Raw genomic sequence first — 26957 nt, 5'->3', positions numbered from 1 at the left:
TAGTTGCATCTGGTGACCAACTATAAATAACATGAGTATAACCTCCTCCCCCATACAATCTGAAACTCCAACTATAATTCGTACATTGCTCCCATGTGAGCTCAAGGGCTCACGATATTATCATCCAGATCTTCACCATCCACACGTGCCACCATCATCACTACCAGTAGAAGCACTGGAATAGCTTGTTTCTTCATTGTGCTGTAAGAAAGCACAAACTAGGCCTTGGTCTTAAAACCGGGTCACAGGGTTAAAACTCCGGGATTATCCACCGGTCACTGATGCAGTGAGTCTTTCCGCTCCTATCTAAGGTTTCCCAATACCAATTTCCAATGCAACTGCTTTATATTGCCATTTTGATCCCACTCGACGGGCAGACACAACAGTGAACCACACTCCCTGCACATCTGAGCCTGCCACAAATTCGGGTGCCTCCTCAGTCAGAGAAGGTTTATAAGGTTGACCCAACAAGGTTGGATCAGGGTTCACAGGTTGCTGTAGTTTGAAAACCTTAGCTGGACCCTCCTTTAGTGGGAGCAATTGGCTTATCCCTTCTAGGTATGCATACCATTTCCTAACTGTGGCCTTTTGGGCTACTCCCTTGGGAGGAGGTGACCCATTGAGGATTGAATTTAAGAGAGGGAAAGGACCCTGTACTATAACATCCTGTGAGGTACTGTGATGGGTTGACCCTGGCTGGATGCCAGGTGCCCACCAAAGCCGTTCTATCACTCCCCCTTCCTCAGCTGGACAGGGGAGAGAAAAATATAACAAAAAGCTTGTGGGTCAAGATAAGGACAGGAGAGATCATTCACTAATTACCGTCACAGGCAAAACAGACTCACCTTGGGGAAAATTAACTCAATTTATTACAAATCAACCAGAGTAAGGTAATGAGAAATAAAACGAAATCTCAGAACACCTTCCCTCCACCCCTCCCTTCTTCCCGGGCACAACTTCACTCCTGGATTTCTCCACCAAGCCCCCCCAGCGGCGCAGGGGGACTGGGATGGGGTTTACGGTCATCACACGTTATTTTCTGCCGCTTCAACCCTCCTCAGGGTGAGGGCTCATCACACTCTTCCCCTGCTCCAGTGTGGGTTCGCTCCCACAGGAGACAGTCCTCCACGAACTTCTCCAACGTGGGCCATTCCCACGGGCTGCAGTTCTTCACGAACTGCTCCAGCATGGGTCCTTTCCACGGTGTGCAGTCCTTCAGGCACAGACTGCTCCAGCATGGGTTCCCCACGGGGTCACAAGTCCTGCCAGAAAAACCTGCTCCGTGGGCTCCTCTCTCCACAGATCCACAGGTCCTGCCAGGAACCTGCTCCAGCGCGGGCTTCCCACGGGGTCACAGCCTCTTTCGGGAACCCACCTGCTCCGGCGTGGGGTCCTCCACGGGCTGCAGGTGGATATCTGCTCCACCGTGGACCTCCATGGACTGCAGGGGGACAGCCTGCCTCACCAGGGTCTTCACCACGGGCTGCAGGGGAATCTCCGCTCCGGCGCCTGGACCATCTCCTCCCCCTCCTTCTTCACTGACCTTGGTGTCTTCAGGGTTGTTTCTCTTACATGTTCTCACTCCGGTGGCTGTTTCTCCCCATCTCAACTGTTTTTCCTTCTTAAAAATGTTATCACAGAGGTGTCACCACTATCACTGATTGGCTCGGCCTTGGCCGGTGGCAGGTCCGTCTTAGAGCCGGCTGGTATAGGCTCTCTCTCGAACACAGGGGAAGCTTCCAGCAGCTTCTTACAGAAGCCACCCCTGTAACCCCCCCCGCTACCAAAACCTTGCCACACAAAACCAATACAGGTACGCAGCTTTTCAGCCTCTTTAACTGCTCTAGTGAGGGAAAGGACCCCCTTCTCCCAATCTGAATATCATAGCTCAGTCTCTTTAAATGAAGTGGAAGAGAATAATAACGGTCTAGCTGGTCCCTGTGGCCCCTTTCGAAACACGCCACAGTATGAGGCATGTTCAGTGAATCCCCATTCCACCCTTAATGGATCTTGCTGGTGCAATGGGCCTAGTCTCTGATAAGCCTTAAGCTCATCTTTCAGAGTGTTAAGGGCTTCCATATGTTGCAAAGTCCAATCCCATTTCCTGTTCTTTCGGGGCAAGTCATAGAGAGGGCAGGCAATCACTGAAAACCCTGGTATATGTTTTCTCCAGTAGCCCAAAGTACCTAACAGCTGTTGTAATTCCGTTTTATTGCCTGGAGTCTGTCCCTTTTCAATAGCTGATAGAGTCTCGTCAGGTACCACAACTACTCCAGCTATCCACCATGCCCCCAGGAATTTGACTTCTTGTCCAGGACCTTGACGTTTAGAAGATGAAACGTCTAGCCCATTCTTGACTAACAGATTCCAGATGGCCTCAGCCACTTGCCCTACCTGTTCCTTGTTATCCCCACCAACGAGGATATCATCTTTATATTGATATATGTGAGCGCCTGATGGTACTTCCACACCATCAAGGAGCTTGGCTAAAGCATTGTGGGCAATAGTGGGGGAGTGCTTATATCCCTGGGGAAGTCGATTAAAAGTGTATTGCGTCCCTTCCCAAGTGAAGGTGAACTGGGGTTTGTCCTCTTCCCTTAGGGGAACCATAAAAAAACATATCCTTGACATCTAAAGCAGCCATCCATGGGTGGGCCACAGCCTGTATTGCTGTTATTACTGAGGTAATACTTGGAACAGCAGCGGTTAATGGTGGGGTATTACTGTTCAATCTCCTGTAATCAATTCTTAGTTGCCACCTTCCATCTGATTTGTGGACTGGCCAAACAGAAGAATTATAAGGGGAATGTGTGCAGCTTATGATCTCTCTTTTCTCCAGATCATTAATTACTTCCGAAATGCCCCATTTGGCCGCGGCTGGAAGTGGGTATTGGGGGACACGGGTTACTTTAGATTGCAGTAGTGCAGGAGCAACCTGCAATGTTCTCACATGGATAGCCTCTGCCTCCCTGACTCCGAAGCTCCACACCCCGCCATTGGATAGGTACCATTGTTTGCCTGCCAGCACATCAAATCCCAGTATATTTCCCTCATAGGGGCTTAAAGCCACTTCCACAGCTGTCATTCTCTTTTCCCCCGGTAACCAAAATTGAGTTCGAGGTATGGGGCATTTTTCTGTCGCCCCTGTCACTCCTCTAATGTTTATACCCTTTCTCGATGGTTTCATTCCCAGCTCACTAGCTTGTCGTTCGTTTAAAACACTAATTTGGGCTCCATGTATCGATTAAGAATTCTAAACTTATCCGTCTTGGACCCACAGGAATGTGTATATAAGGCTCTTTATCAGCAGACCATTGGCAGGTATTCACCATGCGGACTGGGCGGCCTGAACCCCAAACCGCAGCTTCTAGTTTTTTAGCCCTTCCAGTTCCTCTCGCAGTGCCGCGAAAGGGTCCCGTTTCTCTTCCCGAGGGGGCGGGGTTGCTGGCGCTTCCCTTTAGTCTCTAGCTTTCCCCTCCAGCAATCCCACTCCCGGATGTCGTCAGTGGACTGCCCGTGCAGCACGGCTCGGGGTGCCCCCAGTGCCGGTGCCTTCCGCCAGAGAGCGTTCCTTCCGGGATCGTAGTTCCGACCCGACCGCCCGCGAGTTCGAGACCGCTCGGGGCGGGGTTTACAACTGGCTGGCCGGACCTTCCTGCTGCCCTCGGTTAACTCGACAGTCCCTTTTCCCGGATAGTAATAGGTTCTCCTCTCTCCCTGGGGTCCGCACCCCCAGCCCAGTAGGCTACTCGGGACGTTATCAACTGATCACCTGCCAGTTCAGCACTCAGAAACACTTCCGGTCCCCAGTAACCTCTTGCTTCATCATCCCTCAACAGTATCCAATCCCCAGCCATTAAAGAAACTCTCCACAAATACTTAGATTCGGTTTCGCCCGGCTTGCGTGAAAACTTAGCTTGTAACTCGCTGAATTCGGGTCCCGACCAAGGGGTTGTATGAATAGTGGTTCGGGGGCTCCCACCGTGCGGACCCATGTGCCTTTCTGTTTTAATAAGGGGTCGCACGTCCCTTTCTTCCAATTCCACCTTCAGACAATCTATTTCCCCGTACCTTTTAGCAGAATCACTCTTTTGGATTTGTGCTTGAGTCAAATAGGCGACTAGGAGGGCACACACACTGCTTTGGCCTTTGCTGTCTCGACTACTTCTGCAGCATAGGTTTAATTCTTTCCACGACTGCTGCCGGGTCGGAGCACTTCTCCTTCACTCATTCCAGACCTGGGGGAGAAGGGCTGCAGCCGTGCTTCCATAGTAATTCCTCTATTAACAACATCCTGCCAACTACGCCAATTTAAAATGTTACGGATGCATGCACAATCAAATCCAACAGGCATTAGAAATCAGATTTATTCTTCAGTAAAAAGTTAGTTAGAACTCCGAAAACATTTTATAAACCACAGGCTCAATGATGTAAGGGGAATTAGTACTATACAGCTGACTTAAGAATCCTTAAGATTCAAAAGTGATGACTCAAAATGCGCCTATCACTCACCTAAAAGATGAGGGCTCTCTCCCTTGAGGAGTTACCTCGGGCAGTGTCCCGACCCAAGGGGGAGTCCCCGACTGCAGACCCGCTGCTCCGAGGAGGACTGATTCCAACATGTCCTCCGGCGGGACCCCGTTTATACCCCTGTTGAATCTGATATGTGGTCATTTAATCCCTATTGGCCAGGAAGGTCACCTCAGCGTACCTGGCACGTCTCAATTGGTCTGTTCAACTTTCAACCTGCGGCCTCTAGGGTTTAGGGTTTTTTTCCTCTTCCCCCTGCCTAGAGAAGTTTCATTTCCTGGTGGGCGGGGGGGTGGGGGGAGTGTACTGCCACAACCATAAGCCAGTATTACACAGTACATCAAAGCGAAAGCCTTAATCCACCTCCCACACATGATAAGCAGCCGCACAGGGACTACATACAGCAAGTGAGGTGATACATAACAGAACTTTAAAAACGAGAGCAACAACTCTAAGAGGTCATAAATCGACATAGTGACCAGTGACTATTAGACCAATGTAATGAATGCTTGTAACAAATTCATTTTAACAAGCTCTGGTCAGGTTTGTCGCTATCTCAACCCTTCGTGCCCCACGTTGGGCGCCAAAATTCAATGTCGTGGTTTAACCCCAGCCAGCAACTAAGCACCACGCAGCCGCTCACTCACTCCCCCCCACCCAGTGGGATGGGGGAGAGAATCGGGAAAAAGAATTAAAACTCGTGGGTTGAGATAAGAACAGTTTAATAGAACAGAAAAGAGGAAACTAATAATGATAATGATAACACTAATAAAATGACAATAGTAATAATAATAAAAGGTTTGGAATATACAAGTGATGCACAATGCAATTGCTCAGCACTCTGAACCAGTGCCCAGTTAGTCCCCAAGCGGTGATCCCCCTACCCCCACTCCCCCCCAGTTTATATGCTAGACATGACATCACATGGTATGGAATACCCCATTGGCCACTTTGGGTCAGCTGCCCTTGCTGTGTCTTGTGCCAACTTCTTGTACCCCTCCAGCCTTCTTGCTGGCTGGGCATGAGAAGCTGAAAAATCTTTGACTTTAGAGTAAAGATTACTTAGCAACAACTGAAAACACCAGTGTTATCATCATTCTTCTCATACTGAACCCAAAACATAGCACTATACCAGCTACTAGGAAGACAATTAACTCTATCCCACCTGAAACCAGGACAAACCCAAACCCCTGTTGCCAATACCAGCTCCGCAGCCAAGTATTTACTTGCATTATCAGTGCCCTGCTCCTCACACCCTTTCCCCTCACCAGCAGGATAGAGGAGAACACCACCTGGGCCCCCATGCCCCTTACTACTGCCCCCAGAGCTCTGTAGTCACTTTTGATACTCTCCAGGTTGCCCCTGGCTGTAACATTTGTGCCCACATGGAAGAACAGCAGGGGGTGGTAATCAGAGGGTCATACGAGCTTTGGCATTCCCTCTACAACACCCTGGATCCGGGTCCCCAGCAGGCAGCAAACCTCTCTAGATGACAGGTTGGGTTGACAGATGGATTCCTCTGTCCCCCTCAGCGGGGATGACCTGCTGCTTCTTCTTGGTGGTCTCGCATGGTTTGGGGTCAGGTGGCCCAGATCCTTTGCTTGAAGGCACATCTGGCTCCTCTTCAGTTTTGCAGCCTAGGGCTTGGAGGGCTTCATCTGCCATCTGAAGCTCCACCTGCATTGAAGCCTCTACCCTAGTAGGGACAGCTGCTCCAACACGTGCTGGGGAAAACTGCCCTGTGGTGAGTCACCACTATAGCTGAGACTGTTTACGCTGGTACGAATTCAGCTGAGGTCCCCTTCTTTGAGCCTTTTTCACTTTGTTGGTATGACTAGAAGATAGCAGTTTTTAATGCATGACAAACTGACTTCGTTACACTTGTCATTAAAAAAACCATTTTGTTTGAAAGGTATATGGTGGAGAAAGTGGAGAATTGCAGGTGTTTTCTTCTGTGTCCTGGTTTCAGCTGGGATAGAGTTAATTGTCTTCCTAGTAGCTGGTACAGTGCTATGTTTTGAGTTCAGTATGTGAAGAATGTTGATAACACTGATGTTTTCAGTTGTTGCTCAGTAATGTTTAGTCTCAAGTCAAGGATTTTTCAGCGTCTGATGCCCAGCCAGCGAGAAAGCTGGAGGGGCACAAGAAGTTTGCACAGGACGCAGCCAGGGCAGCTGACCCAAAGTGGCCAATGGGGTATTCCATACCATGTGATGTCACATCTAGTATATAAACTGGGGGAGTGGGGGTGGGGGGGATCGCCGCCGGGGGACTAACTGGGCGTCGATTGGTGGGTGGTGAGCAATTGCACTGTGCATCATTTGTATATTCCAATCCTTTTATTATTACTGCTGTCATTTTATTAGTGTTATCATTATCATTAGTTTCTTCTTTTCTGTTCTATTAAACCGTTCTTATCTCAACCCACAAGTTTTACCTTTTTTTCCGATTCTCTCCCCCATCCCACTGGGTGGGGGGGAGTGAGTGAGCGGCTGCGTGGTGCTTAGTTGCTGGCTGGGGTTAAACCATGACATTCTGTTGAATGATAGTTCACTCCATGGAAGTTAGATTCAAAGACTTGTCTGATAGAGAAATTGCACACTGTAATTGCATAGAAACTTGTATCAATCAAAGTAATTCAAATTTAGATGTTGCATATATGCAGAATGTATTTTAAGTTAGAAGTTAATGTGTTGATAAATTACACTACAGTTTATGTACCACATTGCTTAATGATCTTTTTTAGGACTTTCAACATTATAACTAATTTTCTTCACTTAGTCTGGTGCAATTTTCCCTAATTTAGGTTTGAGGCTGAAGTTGGGGGGAGGGGAAGAGAATTTAAGAACACCCTAGTGCTGATGATTTAGAGTACTCATTAGGCTTTTAACTTTGGATGTTGAGGAGTGAAGCAGTTGAGTTATTGCAGTGCAGAAACAGATTTGAGCCCTGGAAACCTGTACTTAGCTCTAGACAGTATGCGGTACACACTTCTCTGTGCTACATGCTCAGATACCATGACACATTTAAAACAAGTCACATCTGAATCACTGAAAAAAATGTTTGATTGGTAAAATGTTTTTGTGCCTGAATTTTAGGTGGCAAAGGAATAGCTCCATTAAAAATTTGTCTTTCACATCGTTTTAAGTATTTCATTCTGACTGTATCAAGTTAAATCACTACTAGCTTAAAACTGTAAATTGTTTGTCCTTCTACATGTTGCAAAGTATTTTAAAACAATTCTTTTTAGGAACAGATAGTATTACCAGGCAGGAATCTAGAGAGGAGAAAAAAAATCTGTTAACTCTGAGCACTTTTCCAGGGGAGTAATTTTTTAAAGATTTTTGAGAGCATGGAAGACAATTGTATGCTGGTATGAACAATATATTTCCACCAAATAAAAAATGGCTTGCTTTGTCATTACACCAGGACCCAGTTTGCTTGTGGTTTTCTTTGTGTTTTTTTTTTTTAAATTTTATTTTTTTTTCCTTTTCATAATGGTAACAAGCTGAGGTTGGGAATATACTGAAAGGACACATACAAATACTGGTAATACTGCGAATGGTGTTGAACTAACAGGTTTTGATCTTGACTGGAGAATTATGGTTTATAATGAATGTTTCAGCAAAGCAAATTAGTTGACTCTTTATTTTTCTTCCTTTTCCAGGCTCAAATTTAAATCGCTGTGGATTCAGAGGCTCTTCATATTTAGGGATGCCATTCAATCCATCCAAGGTTAGTTAAGTGTTGGGGAAAAAGATTTTCAATTAGGCAGTAAATGATCATGTGTCTTTTTTATAATATTACCTACAGAATTGTGGAAAATCTGGGAAACAGGGTTTTTTTGCACTGTTAGTATACTGAAACAATTGCAGAGATTTTAAAAAATGTGCAGTACTCTCAAAATGGTACTGCTTGTGTTTCTGGGGGCAGTAACATAGAAACTGTGGCTTGTCTTGGTGCACTTATGTGATCTATAACTGGGGAGGGGAAACTTCTCCAGGTCAACAACTGTCTGTGGACCTGGAAGTGAAGGGCAGAACAGCTCTGTATCAGTTAGTACAGCACATGCTGTTCTTCAGTGTTCTTCTTCCTTTGATGAAATATGGGGTGTTTGATTGTACCTGGTATCCATTCAGAAAGGCAAGGCTCTGCTCATCCCAGTCTGTGGTGGAAGATCATAAGAGAGGATGCTTTTAAACCTATGGAACTGAGGTTCAAGAGAATTAAGTCTGTATAGGAAAAGAAATTGTCCTTAATACAGGGGAGAAAGGAAGTGAACAGAAGCTGCTAAAGATGATACAGAAGGCCTGATAGGGTTGAAAGATGGAAATAGGGATCCAGTGTGCAGGAAGGATTGTGAAAAAGATACAGAAGTTCTGTGCTGTGTTTGAGGATGAAAAGGCAGATCTTCTCACTAAAGAGCAGATGAAACATCTGAAGAGCCCTAAATTATGACCAAGTATTTGATTTTTCTAGAGGACAGATAACAAGAAAATTTTAGATATGAGTTTATGAATACTGAGATATGAAATTGAAAGCAAGGATGGACATCTGATATGGTTATGACTGTAGATGAGTGTGAAAATGCTTAAACTAGCTCAAATATGAAGGTAGTACAGCATCTTGTTTTGACCTCATTTTTATTTATTCTAACAGCACAGCTTTATGTTTCTGAGTAGCTTGTGGGAATGTTAATCTACTCTAGAGTAATAACCACTTAATGCCTCTTCTTGTCAGCGAAGTATTTATAGTAATAATATTTAGAAGTTATGCTTTATAACAAGGGAAAAAATAATTATAAAGACAATTTTGTATGTCTCTACATCAGGTGCTACAGCAGTGTGTGACAGACAAGGTAATATCTCTCTTGGTTTGCTTTGGTATTTACCCCTTTTTACACTACAGAAGGTGTCTGCAGTGAGCTTCAATTGTAGTAGTAAGATGAATTCATCATCTGTTTTAATTGGAATTCACCTCAGTGACAATCCTACCTCCAACTGGGCTTGAAGGAAAGAAGGAAAACTTCTGCTTAAAACAAAACATAAAACAATTTGGGATCTCTACTGGTGACTTATTGGGATACTTTATTAAAAAACAAAGCTTAAAGGCAAAACAGCAGACCATAATTTCAGTATGGTTGTAGTTTAAAAAAAAAAAAGTTTTAATTGGAAAGAAGCTGGTTGTCTTCCTTTTGATAAGTCACCTAAAGAAGTTGAGGTTGTAAGGCTATTATTGTGGTATAATTGTTATAAAATTAATAAAGACAGAATTTTTCAAAGCAAAATAATAAAAATGTATCAGTCATGTTTTCCCAAAGGTCTGGTGGGTCAGTGCCATGCCATGTAGTACATTAAAAGTATATACTTTTGGGAAACTTTTTCAAATCTTCCCCAGTGCGTAAAGCTTGAAGAATGAGTTTTGCCACGATAGTCAGCTGTTAGCCTCCACTCCCCGTTAGACTTCCGCACTGGCCATATGGGACTATTAAAGGGTGAGCGAGTTTTGCTGATCACTCCTTGGTTCTCCAGTTGGCGAATCAACTTGTGGATGGGAGTCAGGGAGTCTCGGTTGGTTCAATATTGCCGCCAGTGCACCATTGTGGTAGCAATTGGCACTTGTTGTTCTTCAACCTTCAGCAACCCCTCAACCGAAAGGTCCTGAGAGAAACCAGGCAAGGTAGACAGCTGTTCAATTCCCTCCGTCTCCAAGGCAGCTACACCAAAAGCCCACCGATACCCCTTTGGGTCCTTAAAATACCCTCTCCTGAGATAGTCTATGCCAAGGATGCATGAAGCCTCTGGACCAGTCACAATGGTGTTTTTGTGCCACTCATTCCCAATTAGGCTTACTTCAGCCTCCAATACAGTTAACTGTTGGGATCCCCCTGTCACACCAGAAATACAAATGGGTTCCCTCCCTTTATAACTTGATGGCATTAGAGTGCACTGTGCGCCAGTGTCCACTAGAGCCTTATACTCCTGTGGGTCTGACGTGCCAGGCCATCGAATCCACACAGTCCAATAGACCCGGTTATCCCTTTCCTCCACCTGGCTGGAGGCAGGGCCCCTCTAATTCTGGTCAGAGTATCCAGTATTCACTTCTCGTAAAATTGGCTCAGAAGTCCCTTCAAGAGGATCAGAAATAAGATCAGCCCTTCTACTCTGTTTGGAAACTGGAGCGGCATTTTTCCTGGTAGAATCCCCTTTTGTGGTGGTTTTTCCTCGCAGTTCACGTACCCTTGCATCTAGGACCGAGGTAGGTTTTCCATCCCATTTCCTCATGTCCTCTCCCTGATCACATAGGTAAAACCACAGGGCACCTCGCGGTGTGTACCTTCTATATTCTTTCTCTTGGGCAGAGGAACGCTCACCCCTAATAGCTGAGACGTTGGTCTGTACAGGTGGGGAGTAGGACATATCCTCTTTGAATTGCTGGAAATCCTGGGACAGCTTCTCCACAGCCGAAATGCAGGCTTGTAGGGAGGAAGAGAGATTTTCTTCGTATTGACAGAGTTGGTGAGCCACTTCATCCACTGTCGGTGCCTCTTCGTCTTTCCAGGTCATTATTGCCAGTGGGCTGGGATAGGACGATGGTGCGCTCCGTACAAACTTCCGCCACATGGGTCGTGTGCATTGGACTTGTGACGGTCTGACAAATTCAAATGTCTCAAACATCCGCTAAAAGAGCTTTGGTGGACAAAACGGCCTCTGTAAAAATGCTGGAGTTTTGTGAACAGGACAATGTGGACAGAGGAGAGGGCCCCATGGAGGGTGGGAACGCACTTCTCCAAGGCCCCAATTCCTTATCTTGAGTGACCAGGAGAAGGAACACAATTTATGCCTTCCTGGAGGAAGAAGGCCCCATGGAAGTTGGGACTGTGCTTCTATCTTAAGTGGTCATACCAGCAGGAAAAGAGAAGCAACTCCACAATGAACACCCCCCCCCCAAAGCTACCGATTCCAGTGAACCCCAGGTGTGGGAACTGCGCATGTTGAGATCATCAACTAACACACTATAAAAGAGGAGAGAACGAATCCTCAGTGCGCGCCCTCCGGAACTGGATCTCTACGCTGGCTGGACCAACGCTGGACCCAGGACTGGTGAAACCCTTCTCTTCTCTCTTTCTTTTTTCTCTCATTCTCTCTCTCTCTTTTCCTTCTCTCTTTTCCACAGTCCCTACACCTCATCCTTTGAAACATAAACCGTTGACCAAGTCTGAGACTAGGAGTGGACCTAGCCGCCCCTGAGCTCCTCTTTGAGAAGGAGTCCAGAAAGCAAGGGGGTCTGCTCTGAACCTCGTGACTCAACGGGAGGGCTCTCCTTCTGATACATTTCATGTTCCTTTTTCCATTTCATTCTTTCTGTACTTTCCTCCTCTTCTCAAACAGCGGCTTAATGACATGTTGCAAGGTTCATATTAACAAGTTCATGTGTACTTGGACAGAGTTAGCTAGGTTGAATAAATGTTGATTGTTGTTTGAACTCCCCTGGTGTCGTTTCACCTTAATTCTGACAAAGGAAATCCACGAACCTGAGTCGCTCCAACTTTGGGACGCGACATCTTAATTGGCGTCACGGACAGGATTTCCCTTGTTGGAAGGGAGTTTCTAATGGGATACCAGACCTCCACTCGGAGAACGAGCGGGGAGGATCTGGGAAGGATCTCTCAACAGTAAGTCGGGAGAGATCTGAGCAGTGGCAGACATAGAGGCCCGGGAAAAATCTGTGTCTGACTGTTCCCCTGTTTTTAGAGAGGCTAACTGCCTATACGGGATTTCCCTTGTTGGAAGGGAGATTCTAACGGGATACCGGACCTCCACCCAGAAAGCGGGCAGGGAGGATCTGGGAAGGATCTCTCAACCATAAGTCGGGAGAGATCCGAGCAGTGGCAGGCATGGTGACCCGGGAAATATCTATGTCTGACTGTTCCCCTGTTTTAGAGAAGCTAATTGCATATAAAGCCCACCCTTCCCCACAAGGAGTAGCCTGGGCACGAAACCACTGGCATGATCCAAAAGCCATTGTAGGAAGAATTGAGAAGCTTGCAAAAGAAAGCAGGTTTCGCCCGGGAAAAGGGAAGGCTGTAGTGTGTGCAGTGTTAGGGGCCGCACTCGCAGCAGCTCAGGAAGACAGGCAGGAAACAATGAGAGCTGAGCAGGCAGATAAGGAGAAGATTCAGTCCCTGCAGGATTTAGTTAAAGTCCTGCAAGAGCAGTTAACTGCTGAGCGTAATACAACACAGCGGCTTCATGCTGCCTTGTCTGATGCGTTAGATCGGGAAAGAATTTTACGATCTGACCCGAACTTAGACCTGCAAGGTCTAGAGGTAGTTCAAGTGAAACCGCAAAAATCTTTATACCCAAATCAAGAGTTAGAATGTACCAGGAAAGTTTTTTACCCTGAGGATGAAGAGATAGCAATGAGGCCATTAATTAAAACAGAAACCATAGACAATGGCCAAATTGGCGGAGCACCACACGTAACTATTAAGACGATACCATATTCTGCCACTGAATTATCTAAAATTCAGGAAAAGTATATCCGACTAGCAAAGGAGACCGAAACAGAATATGTGTGGAGGGTGTCATTAACCGGTGGTGACCGGATTTTATTGTCAGAAGATGAAGCCCAAGGACATTGGGGGCCTGGAGTGTTCCTAACTACCGATGATCCTAGGGAACCATGGTCTCTGACGCAGCGGGCAGCTTACTGGGCAGGGGGAATAGACCAAATGGAACGAGGAGAACCAACACGGATAGACACCCCTTCTATAAATCAGTTAACCGAGAGCTTACAGAAAACTGCTTGTCTCCAGTTAATGCATGATAGGCGATTAGTGCCACAACAGCCCTCTCCGATGTTGTTAAATGCCAATCCCGATAGAATGACTCCTCTAATCCGAGGTTTACCAGATTATTTGAAATTATATGCCGTCCAGCTGCAGGATAGATTACGCAATGCGATAGCACCTAGAGGAGGCAGGCGGAATGCAGGAGGGGCCCTGACCTGGGGAGAAGTGGCACAGGAATTGATTAACTACGGCCGGAGAATGGGTCTCACAAGGGAAGAAAGCAGAGCTAAGCCTGCTATCCGCCGAATAGAAGGACCTGGCCGACCTCCCCCATCTAAGACTGTAAACACCAAAAAGCCATATGGGGGTCAGCGGAACTTGTTGTGGGCAGAAGGGATAGAAAAGGGAATTCCCCGGGATGTGATGGACGGCTTGCCCACCTCTGTCCTAGAAAAGTTGGTCCTAGGGTGGAAAGACAAGAACAAGGAGCCTCCCCATACTGAGTCAAACATTCGAGACTATAAGGGGGCGATTCCACAGTCACTGGCAATTCCCACTCCCCAAACACCTACTGCTCCAGAGGAAGGTATGACTGTCTGCAGGACGGGAAACTAGACACGCTGTCCCCAGTAAGTGAGCCGGGGGACGGCCAGTGGGTTTATTTAAGGAGGCTCACTGAAAATAGGACAGGAGACCTGTTGATTACTTTTCCTCTTGGTCCCTTTAAGACCCCAGTAACTTTTTTAGTTGATACGGGTGCTCAGATGTCAGCACTCCGGACGGATGTTGCTAACCGCAATGGAATAATTGCAGATAAGAAGCAGATATGGGTCACGGACGTTTTCGGAAGCTCCCAACCACAGCCGACAGCTAAAGTTAAATGCTGGCTGCCAGGGGATTCATCCCCTGTTAAGTTTACTATGATACTAGGTCCTCTACCCACCAATATTCTAGGACTCGACCTCTTAAAGGGCCGGTCGTGGGTAGACTCTAAGGGAAGAGAATGGAAATTTGGGTGTCCCGCAATCTCTGTGAGGCTTTTGCAGTCTGCACCAACTCTTCCCCCTTCAAAGATAGTTAATGTTAAACCTTATGCTTTGCCTTTGGGAGCAAGAGAAGGGATCACTTCAGTGATAACTGAGTTACGGGAACAGGAGATAGTTATTCCTACGCACTCACCCTATAATTCCCCAGTATGGCCAGTCCGCAAGCCAAATGGGAAGTGGCGATTGACAGTTGACTATCGACGCCTGAACGCCAATACTGGCCCATTAACAGCTGCAGTCCCCAATATAGCAGAATTAATTGCAACCATACAAGAACAGGGTCACCAGATTTTAGCAACCATTGATGTGAAAGACATGTTCTTTATGGTTCCCTTGCAAGAAGCAGATAGGGACCGCTTTGCCTTCACCTGGGAAGGTGTACAATATACATTTACACGGCTTCCCCAAGGCTATTGCCACTCACCAACCATTGCTCACTATGCATTAGCCCAGGAACTAAATCAGATCACTCCCAAAGATGGAGTAAAAGTATATCAATATATTGATGATGTGCTAATTGGAGGACCAGACACCACTGTGGTGGGACAAACCCAGAGAGAAATCATTAATCACTTAGAGAATTTAGGGCTCCAAATTCCTGCAGAAAAGGTGCAACTCCCATCACCTGAAGTAAAATTTTTAGGTATCTGGTGGAAAGGAGGGACTGTGTGTATACCTCCTGAAACCTTGTCCACCCTCGAACAAGTGAAAATGCCTGAAAATAAGAAAGAATTACAGCATGCCCTAGGCTTGCTAGTGTTCTGGAGAAAACACATCCCCGACTTTTCTATCATAGCTCGCCCTTTATATGATTTAACCCGTAAAAGAACTGCTTGGGACTGGACACCTGTCCATGAAGAGGCTCTGAAATTATTAATTTTTGAAGCAGGGATTTACCAGGCCCTAGGGCCGATACATCCAGCAGACCCACTCCACATAGAATGGGGTTTTGCAATTCATGGGTTGTCTATACATATGTGGCAGCGTGGACCTGAAGGTCCTACTCGTCCTATAGGATTTTTCTCGCGTAGCTTTAAGGATGCTGAAAAACGGTATTCAGTTTGGGAGAAAGGACTCTTTGTAGTTAACCTAGCCTTACAGGAAGCTGAGAGAATTATACGACAACAGCCCATCATCTTGCGAGGACCCTTTAAGATCCTGAAACCAATATTGGCTGGAACTCCTCCCCCCGCAGGAGTAGCTCAACGAGAAACAGTAAGGAAGTGGTATGCCCAGCTAGACCACTACTGTCACACTAGACAGATAGAGGAGGGAACACCCAAAACGCTCCAAATACAGGATCCCCCTTCTGATCACCCAGATACAGAACCCCCTCCATCATACATCAAAGTGGCTCCTGATTTCAAACCCCATTTAAAAAACGTATGGTTCACTGATGCTTCCGCAAAAAGGGATGGAAAGACGTGGAAGTATCGAGCAGTAGCATTACATATTGATTCAGGGGAGCATGTGATAACTGAGGGAGAGGGTAGTGCCCAAGTAGGGGAGTTAGTTGCTGTGTGGAGCGTAGTCGTTAAGGAAGCTGAGACAACAGAACCAGTATACATTTATACTGACTCCTATGCAGTGTTTAAAGGATGCACTGAATGGTTGCCATTTTGGGAGCAAAACCAATGGGAAGTAAACCAAGTGCCAGTGTGGCAAAGAGACAAATGGGAAGAAATACTGAATATCGCCAAGCAGAGATCTTTCTTGGTAGGCTGGGTTGCTGCACACCAGGCAGGGGATAACCCAGCTCACCTCCTAAATAACCGGGTAGATTCCTTAACACGTCTAGCCAGTCTTGCCATTGATGGAGAAGCGGAAAAATGGGAACACCTTTTGGAGTGGCTGCACGTGAAGCGTGGCCATTCAGGGAGTAAAGACCTGTACAGAGAGGCTATTAGCAGAGGATGGGCCGTTACACGAGAATTATGTAACACTGTTATTTCTGCATGTGGTCAATGTCGAGTTCGTTTGGAAAAATATAACCCTTTAAAAGAACAACCCCTACATTTAAGGACAAACAAAGGTTTATGGCAAACGTGGCAAACTGACTATATTGGCCCCTTTCGGGTATCAGAGGGAAAACGATATGTGTTAGTAGGAGTAGAGGTGGTATCAGGACTAACACAAGCTGAAGCTGTATCCAGAGCAACAGGAGAAAATACAGTAAAAAGTCTTAAAACATGGTTTAGCTGCTTACCCAAGCCTCAATCAATTCAATCTGATAATGGGAGCCATTTCACCACTGGAGTGGTGCAAGAATGGGCTAAGGGTGAGGAAATCCAGTGGGTTTTCCACACCCCTTACTACCCTCAAGCTAATGGTATTGTGGAGAGAACAAACGGACTTCTAAAACGAGCTCTGAGGCCCCATGACCCAGGGTGGGCCTTGCGAATACCAGAAGCAGTATACAGAATTAATAGCCGGTGGGGGGCAAATGGCTGCCCCCGACTCCTAGCATTCTGTCCCACACCTCCTTCTATTGTTCCAGGGACAAAAGGTGGCAAAGACCCCGCACACTTGCTCCACTATGCTGGACAACCAGTATTAGTGGAACTACCCACTGTGGGGCAAGTGCCCCTAACCCTAAAGACACCCCTTAACCTCTATTCCTGGGTGGCCACAGATGCTCATGGGAAAGAGCATCGTATCAATACCCGATGGATTGTCCCATCCTTCTAAGTAGACCTTCATGTTCTGAATTAAAGTTGCTCCGATGTTAAATGGTTAATAAGAATATGTTTTTTCTGTATCCCACTAACTGGATTCTAACAAGCATACCAGTTAAGATGCACAATATAAACCTAACCCTCTGTTATAATACTAAAACCATAGCTACTTGATTGCTTGCTTATGTTTTTGTTACTCCGACTAGTGATGCTGTGTTGACTTCTCAGAATTCCTGAGTTGGGGGGAGGACACAGAGAGCTTGACAACAGACCCTGTTGGAGTTCTTGCAGCAGCCCCTACGCCACGTGAGAGCAAGAGGTCGCTATAAACTTATTAACCTTTTTACACACAATGAACACATTCTGTTGATCTACAGATGCTCTAATCAGAGCAATTCCAGTCAAGAGAGCTTGAAGTTTAAGGCTAGTTTGTATGCATCTATAATAAGTAACACATCCTACACATGGCCTGTATGAGGTTGTTTTACAGAAGCTGCATGAGCACCTTGGAGAGTGCACCTCAGCCTCTCGGATGGATCCCAATCACTAGCAGCACTGCTTGACATCTTCTCCAATCCTATCCCTCTAATGATTGTTTATTTTTGTATGTATTTTGCAGGTTATCAGAAGCCCACGACAAGACTTATGTTTTCACTTAATGAGTGGGCCATTGTCTATATTGTTTGTTTGATTTTCATTGTGATATTCTTATAGTATAACAAGGAAAGATGGTTTGGAATTCCTTCCTCCTTGCCTTTCTTAGCTTTGGTGCATCTGGACAAGGAGAAAGGACCTCCAATTTAGCTTGGGAAGTGATACAAGGATTCATACATGTCTGGAATAAAACAGATCAGGGGATCTGTATTCAGATTCCTACTTCTACCGAGCAAGGGATTACATTCGGTTTGATACCCATGAAGCTCAATATTGGAAAACATAATATGACCAATGGCATTATAGGGTTAGTAGATGCTCCTTTTGAGTATCAATATCGAAGTGATTATACCTCCTCTGGTAGATGGTGGCGAGATGAAGCAGCCTTCTATGAGATCCCTCAGGACACGGGGTGGCCTGACTTAATAAACAAAACTTGTAAGCGATGGAGATTGGAGGTCAGTCGCAAAATTGGTACTAGTCATAGCCCACCGTGTCCTCCAGGATTCGAGGAAGCCTATTCCAGACGATTCCCACCTTCTCCATCCTGGTGGAAAATAACAGGCTGCCCTTCCTATCACAATATATCTTGTAATCTAGTGCCTTTTTGGCCTGCTTCCCTGGAAATTACCCCTTTTGAATTACAATATAATGTAAAATGGGATTCAGCTTGGTGTGTTCACATACCTGACAGGAAGGGACAATATCCTTCAATGAATAGCACCCACACTGCTTGGGGATGGTCAGTGAAACACATGTTAAAAAACCAACCTCTTCACTTATTAAAAAAAGAATTTGTGGGCACACCCAACCCCAATGATGCCCATTTGTTAAACTGTACCCACATTATAGACTGTACCACAGGCGCTGGCAATCCCATCGAAACATGGATCAGTTTAGAAGTTAGAACCTTAATTTGAGATATGTGCAGCTGTTGGGGATATCCTAATTTTGGATACCGAAACCGGGATAACCAATGTAATCAGATCACCAATAATGTTAATATCTGGCTAAAATGTGGAATTCCCATTAACCACTTCCCAAGACATAAGGTGGGGGAGGATAATCAAATACCTCGGGGAGACGCAACTACTTGTCAAAACGCTTTGTATGCTGCCCCTGAGGGGACTGTCTGGGGGTGCTCAGATGGGAAAATGTACTCGCATTTGAATGTGATCGAACAGGCTGGATTGCAGTGTGGTTTGGGAATTCCTACTATGTGTCCCAGGCGAATCTTTGAATATACCACACCACCTATTCACAGGAAGAGACGAGAACTTGATGACCCAAGTAGTGCCCAGAAATGGATTCAAAGCATTTTAAAACCCGATTATTATACTTGGGGACAGAAGGTATCATTAGAGCTAGAAGCATTCTTTGCACCATCTGGATATATCGTTCGGCACCAATGGGTGCTAGAAAACCTAACTTGGCAAGTACATGTATTAAGTAATTGGACTCGATATGCCTTTGGGGAACTAAATCTCCAAGTGCAACAGGTATCAAAAATGACATTACAAAATCGTTTAGCCTTAGATATGTTATTGTTAAAAGAACAAGGTGTGTGTGGTATGTTGAACTTGACTGAATCTGAATGTTGTATTACCATTCATAATGCTACGACTTCCATTGAAGAAGCCCGGGCAAAGATGAAGGAGATTGCCGACCAGACGAGAGAACTCTTCCACGCAATGCAACCAGCTGACTGGTTTGATGGCTGGAATCCAAACTCATGGCTACATTCCATTCTAGGATCCTTGGGACTGACGGGATGGGGAAAATGGCTTGTAAATATTGGACTTCTGATATTAATTGGATTTGTATGTTTAATAACAGGCCTTGCAATAGTCAGATGTATGATTAGCTGCTTACTATCCTCAGCTGTCTCTCTCTCTTCTCCTACTGTCCGCTATATCAAGATCACCACAGATGAAGATGATATGAACGAGAATCAAAGTTCAGCGACTGTTTGAGCCACGGGGTGGTGTGACGGTCTGACAAATTCAAATGTCTCAAACATCCGCTAAAAGAGCTTTGGTGGACAAAACGGCCTCTGTAAAAATGCTGGAGTTTTGTGAACAGGACAATGTGGACAGAGGAGAGGGCCCCATGGAGGGTGGGAACGCACTTCTCCAAGGCCCCAATTCCTTATCTTGAGTGACCAGGAGAAGGAACACAATTTATGCCTTCCTGGAGGAAGAAGGCCCCATGGAAGTTGGGACTGTGCTTCTATCTTAAGTGGTCATACCAGCAGGAAAAGAGAAGCAACTCCACAATGAACACCCCCCCCCCAAAGCTACCGATTCCAGTGAACCCCAGGTGTGGGAACTGCGCATGTTGAGATCATCAACTAACACACTATAAAAGAGGAGAGAACGAATCCTCAGTGCGCGCCCTCCGGAACTGGATCTCTACGCTGGCTGGACCAACGCTGGACCCAGGACTGGTGAAACCCTTCTCTTCTCTCTTTCTTTTTTCTCTCATTCTCTCTCTCTCTTTTCCTTCTCTCTTTTCCACAGTCCCTACACCTCATCCTTTGAAACATAAACCGTTGACCAAGTCTGAGACTAGGAGTGGACCTAGCCGCCCCTGAGCTCCTCTTTGAGAAGGAGTCCAGAAAGCAAGGGGGTCTGCTCTGAACCTCGTGACTCAACGGGAGGGCTCTCCTTCTGATACATTTCATGTTCCTTTTTCCATTTCATTCTTTCTGTACTTTCCTCCTCTTCTCAAACAGCGGCTTAATGACATGTTGCAAGGTTCATATTAACAAGTTCATGTGTACTTGGACAGAGTTAGCTAGGTTGAATAAATGTTGATTGTTGTTTGAACTCCCCTGGTGTCGTTTCACCTTAATTCTGACAAAGGAAATCCACGAACCTGAGTCGCTCCAACTTTGGGACGCGACAGGACTTCGTCTGGATCTTTGGGCAACTGTGGGTTGTTTGGGTCATAATAAATTGTCTCTAGCATGGCTAATTCCCTCAGATATTGGATACCTCTCTCCATGGTGGACCACTTGCCTGGTTGACATACAACATCGTCCTTGAAGGGGTACCTTTCCTTCACGCTTGACAGGAGTCGCCTCCAGAGGCTGAGGGCTTGTCCCCCTTTTCCAATTGCTTTGTCAATGCCACCTTCCCTGGCAAGCGATCCCAGCTGCTTGGCTTCCCTGCCTTCTAATTCCAGGCTACTAGCCCCATTGTCCCAGCATTGGAGCAGCCAGGTGATAATGTGCTCACCTCTGGTTCTGCCTCTTCCTCCTGTTCTCGTGATGACCCTGGTTCATCTTTATCCTTCACTAAGCGAACTGATTTGTTTGTATGTTTCTTCTTCTGTATGGGGGCAACTGATAGCGGTATGGGTTGATTCTCTGGTTCAGCTGTAGTGCCTGTCGCCGGGGTTGGAGGGGCTGCAGTGCCTGTCACCTTGTTGTTAGATCCAGAGACCTTCTCTTCCCCTTGAGGGTACTGAGTGGTGTTGAACAGGGCTCGATAGGCATGGGCCAGGCCCCAGCACATTGCAATGATTTGTGTGTCTCTGGAGTTGCCAGGGTGACAGCATGCTTTTTCCAAATATTTTATTAGTTCTTCCGGATCGTGCACTTGTTCAGGGGTGAATTTCCAAAACATTGGAGGTGCCCGCTGTCCTAGGTACTTACCCCACACACCCTGCCACTGATAATTATCCAGCCTCGGGGCAGACCTCTGGGTGATTTTCTTAAATAGTTGTTTAACCTTAAACAAGACCTGAACCACATTCAGGAACATGCTAGTTCCTAGCAAGAGGACCACGCTGGTTTCAACATCCCAAGGGTATTCAAATTTTTCCAAATTCTCAAACACTATTGTAATTAGACTGGAGGAGAAGGGAAAGGGGAAGAAAGGTGTCTCACCCATAGATTGGCTCTCCGAGGAGGAGAGGTAAAGGGTGTAATTATTAATAGTTTCCCACAGATGGCTCCCGAAGTGTTGGGAAGAACGGCCGGAGTCAAGAATCACACTCAATGTGAGTTAAATATCTTGCTCGTTTATTGTTCAGATGTCTTGACATTTATACAAGACTGACTTGTCCACGCGCCTTATACAATACTCTAATTGGTACAGTACCCCGGTTCACGCGACACTATCTTATCCTCTATTGGCTGTGCAAGCTTCTTCACGAGGTGTCCAGCAGTTACTTATCTCATTCTTCGGCATCCAGGTGTTGTTTGTCAGGCTCTTCTTATCTTCCTTTTTCCCAGCGTACAAGGACACAGCGTCCTTGTCTGCTCCAGCACTTTGTAAACTTATGCTTCGTTCCCACCTAACGGCTGGATTGCTCACATGCCCTCGCCCAGCCAAGAAATCCTCAACACCAAAGTATAGAGGTGATGATAATGCTGAGTGCAAATACCGGATTAGTCCCACGACCGATAATTTTATCATACCATAAGCCAATATTACACAGTATATCAAAGCAAAAGCCTTAATCCACCTCCCATGCATGATAAGCAGCAGCGCAGGGACTACATATAGCAAGTGAGGTGATATGTAACAGAACGTTAAAAATGAGTGCCACAACTCTAAGAGCTCATAAACCTACATTATGACTAGCGACTATTAAACTAATATAATGAATGCTTGTAACAAATTTGTTTTAACATGCCCTGTTTGGGTTTGTCTTTATCTCAACCCTTCGTGCCCCATGTTGGGTGCCAAAATGGAATGTCGTGGTTTAACCCCAGCCAGCAACTAAGCACCACGCAGCCGCTCACTCACTTCCCCCCCCACCCAGTGGGATGGGGGAGAGAATCGGAAAAAGAAGAAAAACTCGTGGGTTGAGATAACAACAGTTTAATAGAACAGAAAGGAAGAAACTAATAATGATAATAATAACAATAATAAAATAACAGTAATAATAATAAAAGGATTGGAATGTACAAATGATGTACAATGCAATTGCTCACCACCTGCTGATCGACACCCAGTTAGTTCCTGAGCAGTGATCCCTCCCAGGCCAACTCCCCCCAATTTATATACTAGACATGACATCACATGGTATGGAATACTCCTTTGGCCACTTTGGGTCAACTGCCCTTGCTGTGTCCCGTCCCAACTTCTTTCGTCCATCCAGTCTTCTTGCTGGCTGGGCATGAGAAGCTGAAAAATCCTTGACTTTAGACTAAACACTACTTAGCAACAACTGAAAACATCAGTGTGTTATCAACATTCTTCTCATACTGAACTCAAGACATAGCACTGTACCAGCTACTCGGAAGAAAGTTAACTCTATCCCAGCTGAAACCAGAACGTGGGCCTTTATTCCATGAAGCCAGACTACAGCTAGCACAAATTCTGTAATGCACGTAGTGTCGTCACCAGGACTTCAGCCCTAATTGTTCTGCTCTCCCTTTGCACTGCATTACTCTTTAATTTAGACATAACCTTAGTGGGTCACATTAATTTCCTGTGGGTGTTTAAGTTTTTCACAATCCATAGGCAGTTTAACACCGTTCTTGTTCCTCATTTTTGAGATTTTAACTGGTGTCTGTCTTAAAATAATTTTGGTTACCTATGTGTCATTGGCCCATGAAGCTCATGGTTTGAGATGATGGCAGCAGCGTTTTGGGGTTTTTTTGGTTTGTTTTTTATGGCTAGCCTGACAATTGGATTACTTGTTGCTGCTGTTCCTTTGGTCTGCAATGTCTATGAAGCAGAAATAGATCAATTTAACCAGAAGTAGCTTTATTCATAGTACAGAACTTAATCAGCAGTTTATTTTAACCAAGCACGAAGGTGCCCATTTAAAATCAGTTGCTTTGACTATGGTGTCTTTGATAAATTCAGAGTAGACTTTTACGCCGTGTCTGAATTACTTTGTCCTACATAGCAGAGGTGGTTTAACAATGGGTTTTTCTATTAAATACACATAATGTTTAAATGCCTTTGATATCCAACATAAGTCAAGAAACTTAAAAGTCAGCAGTCTTGTAGTTCAGGTATTTTTCTTGCATTTCATTTCCATACAGAAAAAAAAGTGCACTTTTGTACTTGAAAACATTTTATTGGGGGGAGATGAGATTATTTTTACCTTAAACATTCACTTCTGTAGTCTCAAGGGTACAAAAATAGAATTTTGCAGTTGGAATGTACTATGTTTCTAGATATTCCTGAAGAGGGCTTTTTTTTTTTTTATTGGGTTTTGTTTTCTTTTTTTTGGGGTGGTGGGTTTTTTTTTTCTTTTCTTTCAAGAATTCAAAGACCTGTGCCAGAAAAAGCAGTTGGGAGCTTCTGAGGAGGGTTCATCTTTGCTTATGTAAGTTTGAAATTTAAAGTTACTTTAGAAAAGAAAAAAAAAAGAAGTCCTTCTTCAAGTGCATATGATCATTTTTTCTATAATTTGGTAAAGGGAAGGAATGTTGTTAGATAATTTTGAAAAATATTTTAAATATTAAAAAAACAAACCCTCCAAAAACCTAAGCCCTGCTCAAGGTTATCTAGCTCAATACAAGGGTATACATACGTGTAATGGAGCCATTGATTAGTCTTACTTTAATCACAAAAGACTTTCTCCCATCCATACAAATTTTGGAAGCATTAGCAACTATTTTACAAAACCTTTAAAACTTCTTGTAATCTTTTCCTTTCGGAAAAAATATTTACCTTCTACTTTGTGGCATAAAATTTTCACAGGACCAGTTTCTACAAATTTAATGACTTCCCATTTAATTTTTTACCTCTTTATATGCAAAAAAAGGTAAATTTTTTTCTTTTTTTGTCTGGAATATCTAGTTCTTCTAAATGATGTCCCCTCAAAGAAATCCTGTTATTCGGGCCCAGGTGTGTTAGTTGAATTAGCATGTGAAGTATATATTGTTATGTGTAGGTAAAACATAGTATGTGATGAGTTGTATCATGACAAGCTTGAAATAATTCCATGGAGCCTAGAGCGGACTAGGAGATAAATTGAATTCTAGTGCACTTAAAATTTGAACAAATTATATTTGTTTTACATTTAAAAAAAAGAAAAAAGCATGTATGGTAAACAAAGATCTGTTAGGCCCTCAAAAACTCCCAAAACCCTAGAGTAAGTTTACATGTGAAACTTCATCTCGGCCTTTGTGAGTATGCTTTGTAATAATTTGTTTATATGATCTCATACTTGATTCTGAATCTTCTGTGTTTAATTTTACTGAAATATTTTATAGTTTGCTAGTAGGGTGGAGCATAAAGTTTTATACACCTCAGGGGTTGCTGAAATCCTGTATTTGGAAAAACAGTATGCTACCCACACATGTTGAAATGTTTGCATGGAAAAGAAAGAGGAGATAAAATTTGTACGTTGTCTAGATACTGTAGGGATTGATACTGTTTGTTGGGGGGGCTGTTATTTTGTATCATGAGCATACAGTATATGTGCTTCTAACACTTCTGTAATCTGTTTTTATTGCAGCAAATAACAGTGTAAAAGAAAATACCTGCATTCACACAAAAAATAAAGACCCAGTTATTTTAATATGTTTGTAGGCTACCAAAGCTTTGCAGACAATATGGATGTGTGTGTATATAGAAAAGTACAATTTAGAGAAAGCAGGAATTTTCAGTTACTTTGTGTTGACACAGTGTGAAAAATTGCCACTTAAAGGGGAATATTCTTTTGAGATTTACAGATGCCTTAGAAAATTTGTTGAATATCCAAGCACCTTCATAGTAGTTGACATTTGGATAGAATTTCTGTAACCATGGTTTTAAAAACTCAAGCCTGAATTTCCTTAGCGTGATTCTCATTTGCTTAGTAAATATAATCTTCCTCTGGAAATAAATAGAATTTTCAAAATTAAAATTGAACTGTTTCACTATATCTACTCTGCTCTTGTGAGACCCCACCTGGAGTACTGCATCTAGCTCTGGGGGTCCCCAGAGCATCAAGAAAAAGAAGAAATCTTGAAGGAGAAAGAATTCAGAAAAAATGCTCAAGAAAATGCCTTTGTCTTGAAGAAGCTCAGAAGCAAAAAGCAGAAGAAAGGAAAAGACCTTATTGTGGCCTTTCAGTACTTAAAGGGGGCTTATAAGAAAGATGGAGAAAGACTTTTTACCAGGGACTGTAGTGACAGGACAAGGAACAATGGTTTTAAATTGACAGAGAGTAGATTTAGATTGGACATAAGGAAGACATTTTTTATGATGAGGGTGGTGGGACACTGGAACAGGTTGCCCAGAGAAGTTGTGGATGCCCCATCCCTGGAAGTGTTCAAGGTCAGGTTGGATGGGGCTTTGAGCAACCTGATCTAGTGATCATCTAAGTTGGACCTAGATAATCTTTAAAGGTCCCTTCTGACCCAAACCATTGTATGATTCTGTGTTTGGAAACTTAGTTTTCTTCATAGTTGCTGATGTGACTTTTTGTAGGTGGTTGGTACTAAATATCAAAGAAACTTTCCAGATTTTTTTCATCTGCTAATGTGTGTCATGTATTTCATTTGACAAAATATGTGAGAAGAATTTTTAGCTACTGAGCTGGGACACTGAGAATCCTTTTAGAGCCAGAATTGGTTCAAATTTGGATTTTCAGCAGAGACTTGCTTTGTTTAAAAGTAAATTAATTGATTACATGAAACTGAAGACTTTTCTGTGACAGAGCAAGTTTGCATCACTCTCTCTATATGGATCTTTAGAGTGAAAATCTACATTTCAAATGTGTTGATACATCACAAGGGTTAAGCTGCTTATAATAAAATTATGGTATGATAGGCCAAGTTGTTCCTTCAGAGATTAGAGCCTGTCATCCACCCAAGAAAAACTTGTTTCACAACTGCAATAGTTCTCCAATCCATTTGAGTATGCAGTTGTCCTCCATCTATGGGGTGCCCTGTGGGGAAGTGTGTCTGGGACCAGGGAGCATGCAGCGGAAGAGAGAGCGATGGGAGCACTGGCTCAGGGACAGGAGTGGGAGCCAGCTATGACTGCTGAAGTTTTTGCCCCACTTCTTGACAGAGACCCTGGGGCCAGAAATGAGGGAGAGAAGGGGTGGCTCTCGGCACTCCCCTGTTCCCTTTCTCTGTTGTGTAGCTAGAGCCTTTTCAGTGCTGTTGCAGCCACTTTCACCTTGTTTTGTGCCTGCCTATCGCAATGTGATTCCCTAGTGTGAGAACAGTGGGCAATAGGTATTTTTATCCTAGCTTCTTATTTAAAGTAACTTTTTCTGGCTTGGGAAACAAGCATGATTTGGCCTGAAAAATACTGTGTACCCATAACATAATCTCATTTAACTTTTTTTTGT

General features: G+C 44.5%; 1 protein-coding gene and 1 long non-coding RNA gene across 2 annotated transcripts in view; both read left to right on the top strand.

Annotated features, from left to right (window-relative positions):
- Positions 1 to 26957, top strand: part of LOC138683379 (uncharacterized) — a 224933-nt gene that overhangs the window by 92010 nt on the left and 105966 nt on the right. The gene's annotated exons all lie outside the window — the stretch shown is intronic.
- PGGT1B (protein geranylgeranyltransferase type I subunit beta) overlaps positions 1 to 26957 on the top strand; it is a 94278-nt gene that overhangs the window by 37154 nt on the left and 30167 nt on the right. Inside the window, 1 exon segment of the mRNA XM_069775096.1 lies at positions 8198 to 8265. Coding sequence (XP_069631197.1) covers positions 8198 to 8265 — 68 coding nt within the window.

This window comes from Haliaeetus albicilla, chromosome W (genome assembly GCF_947461875.1).
Source record: "Haliaeetus albicilla chromosome W, bHalAlb1.1, whole genome shotgun sequence".
NCBI lineage: Eukaryota > Metazoa > Chordata > Aves > Accipitriformes > Accipitridae > Haliaeetus > Haliaeetus albicilla.
This window is presented reverse-complemented; position numbering and strand designations above follow the sequence as displayed.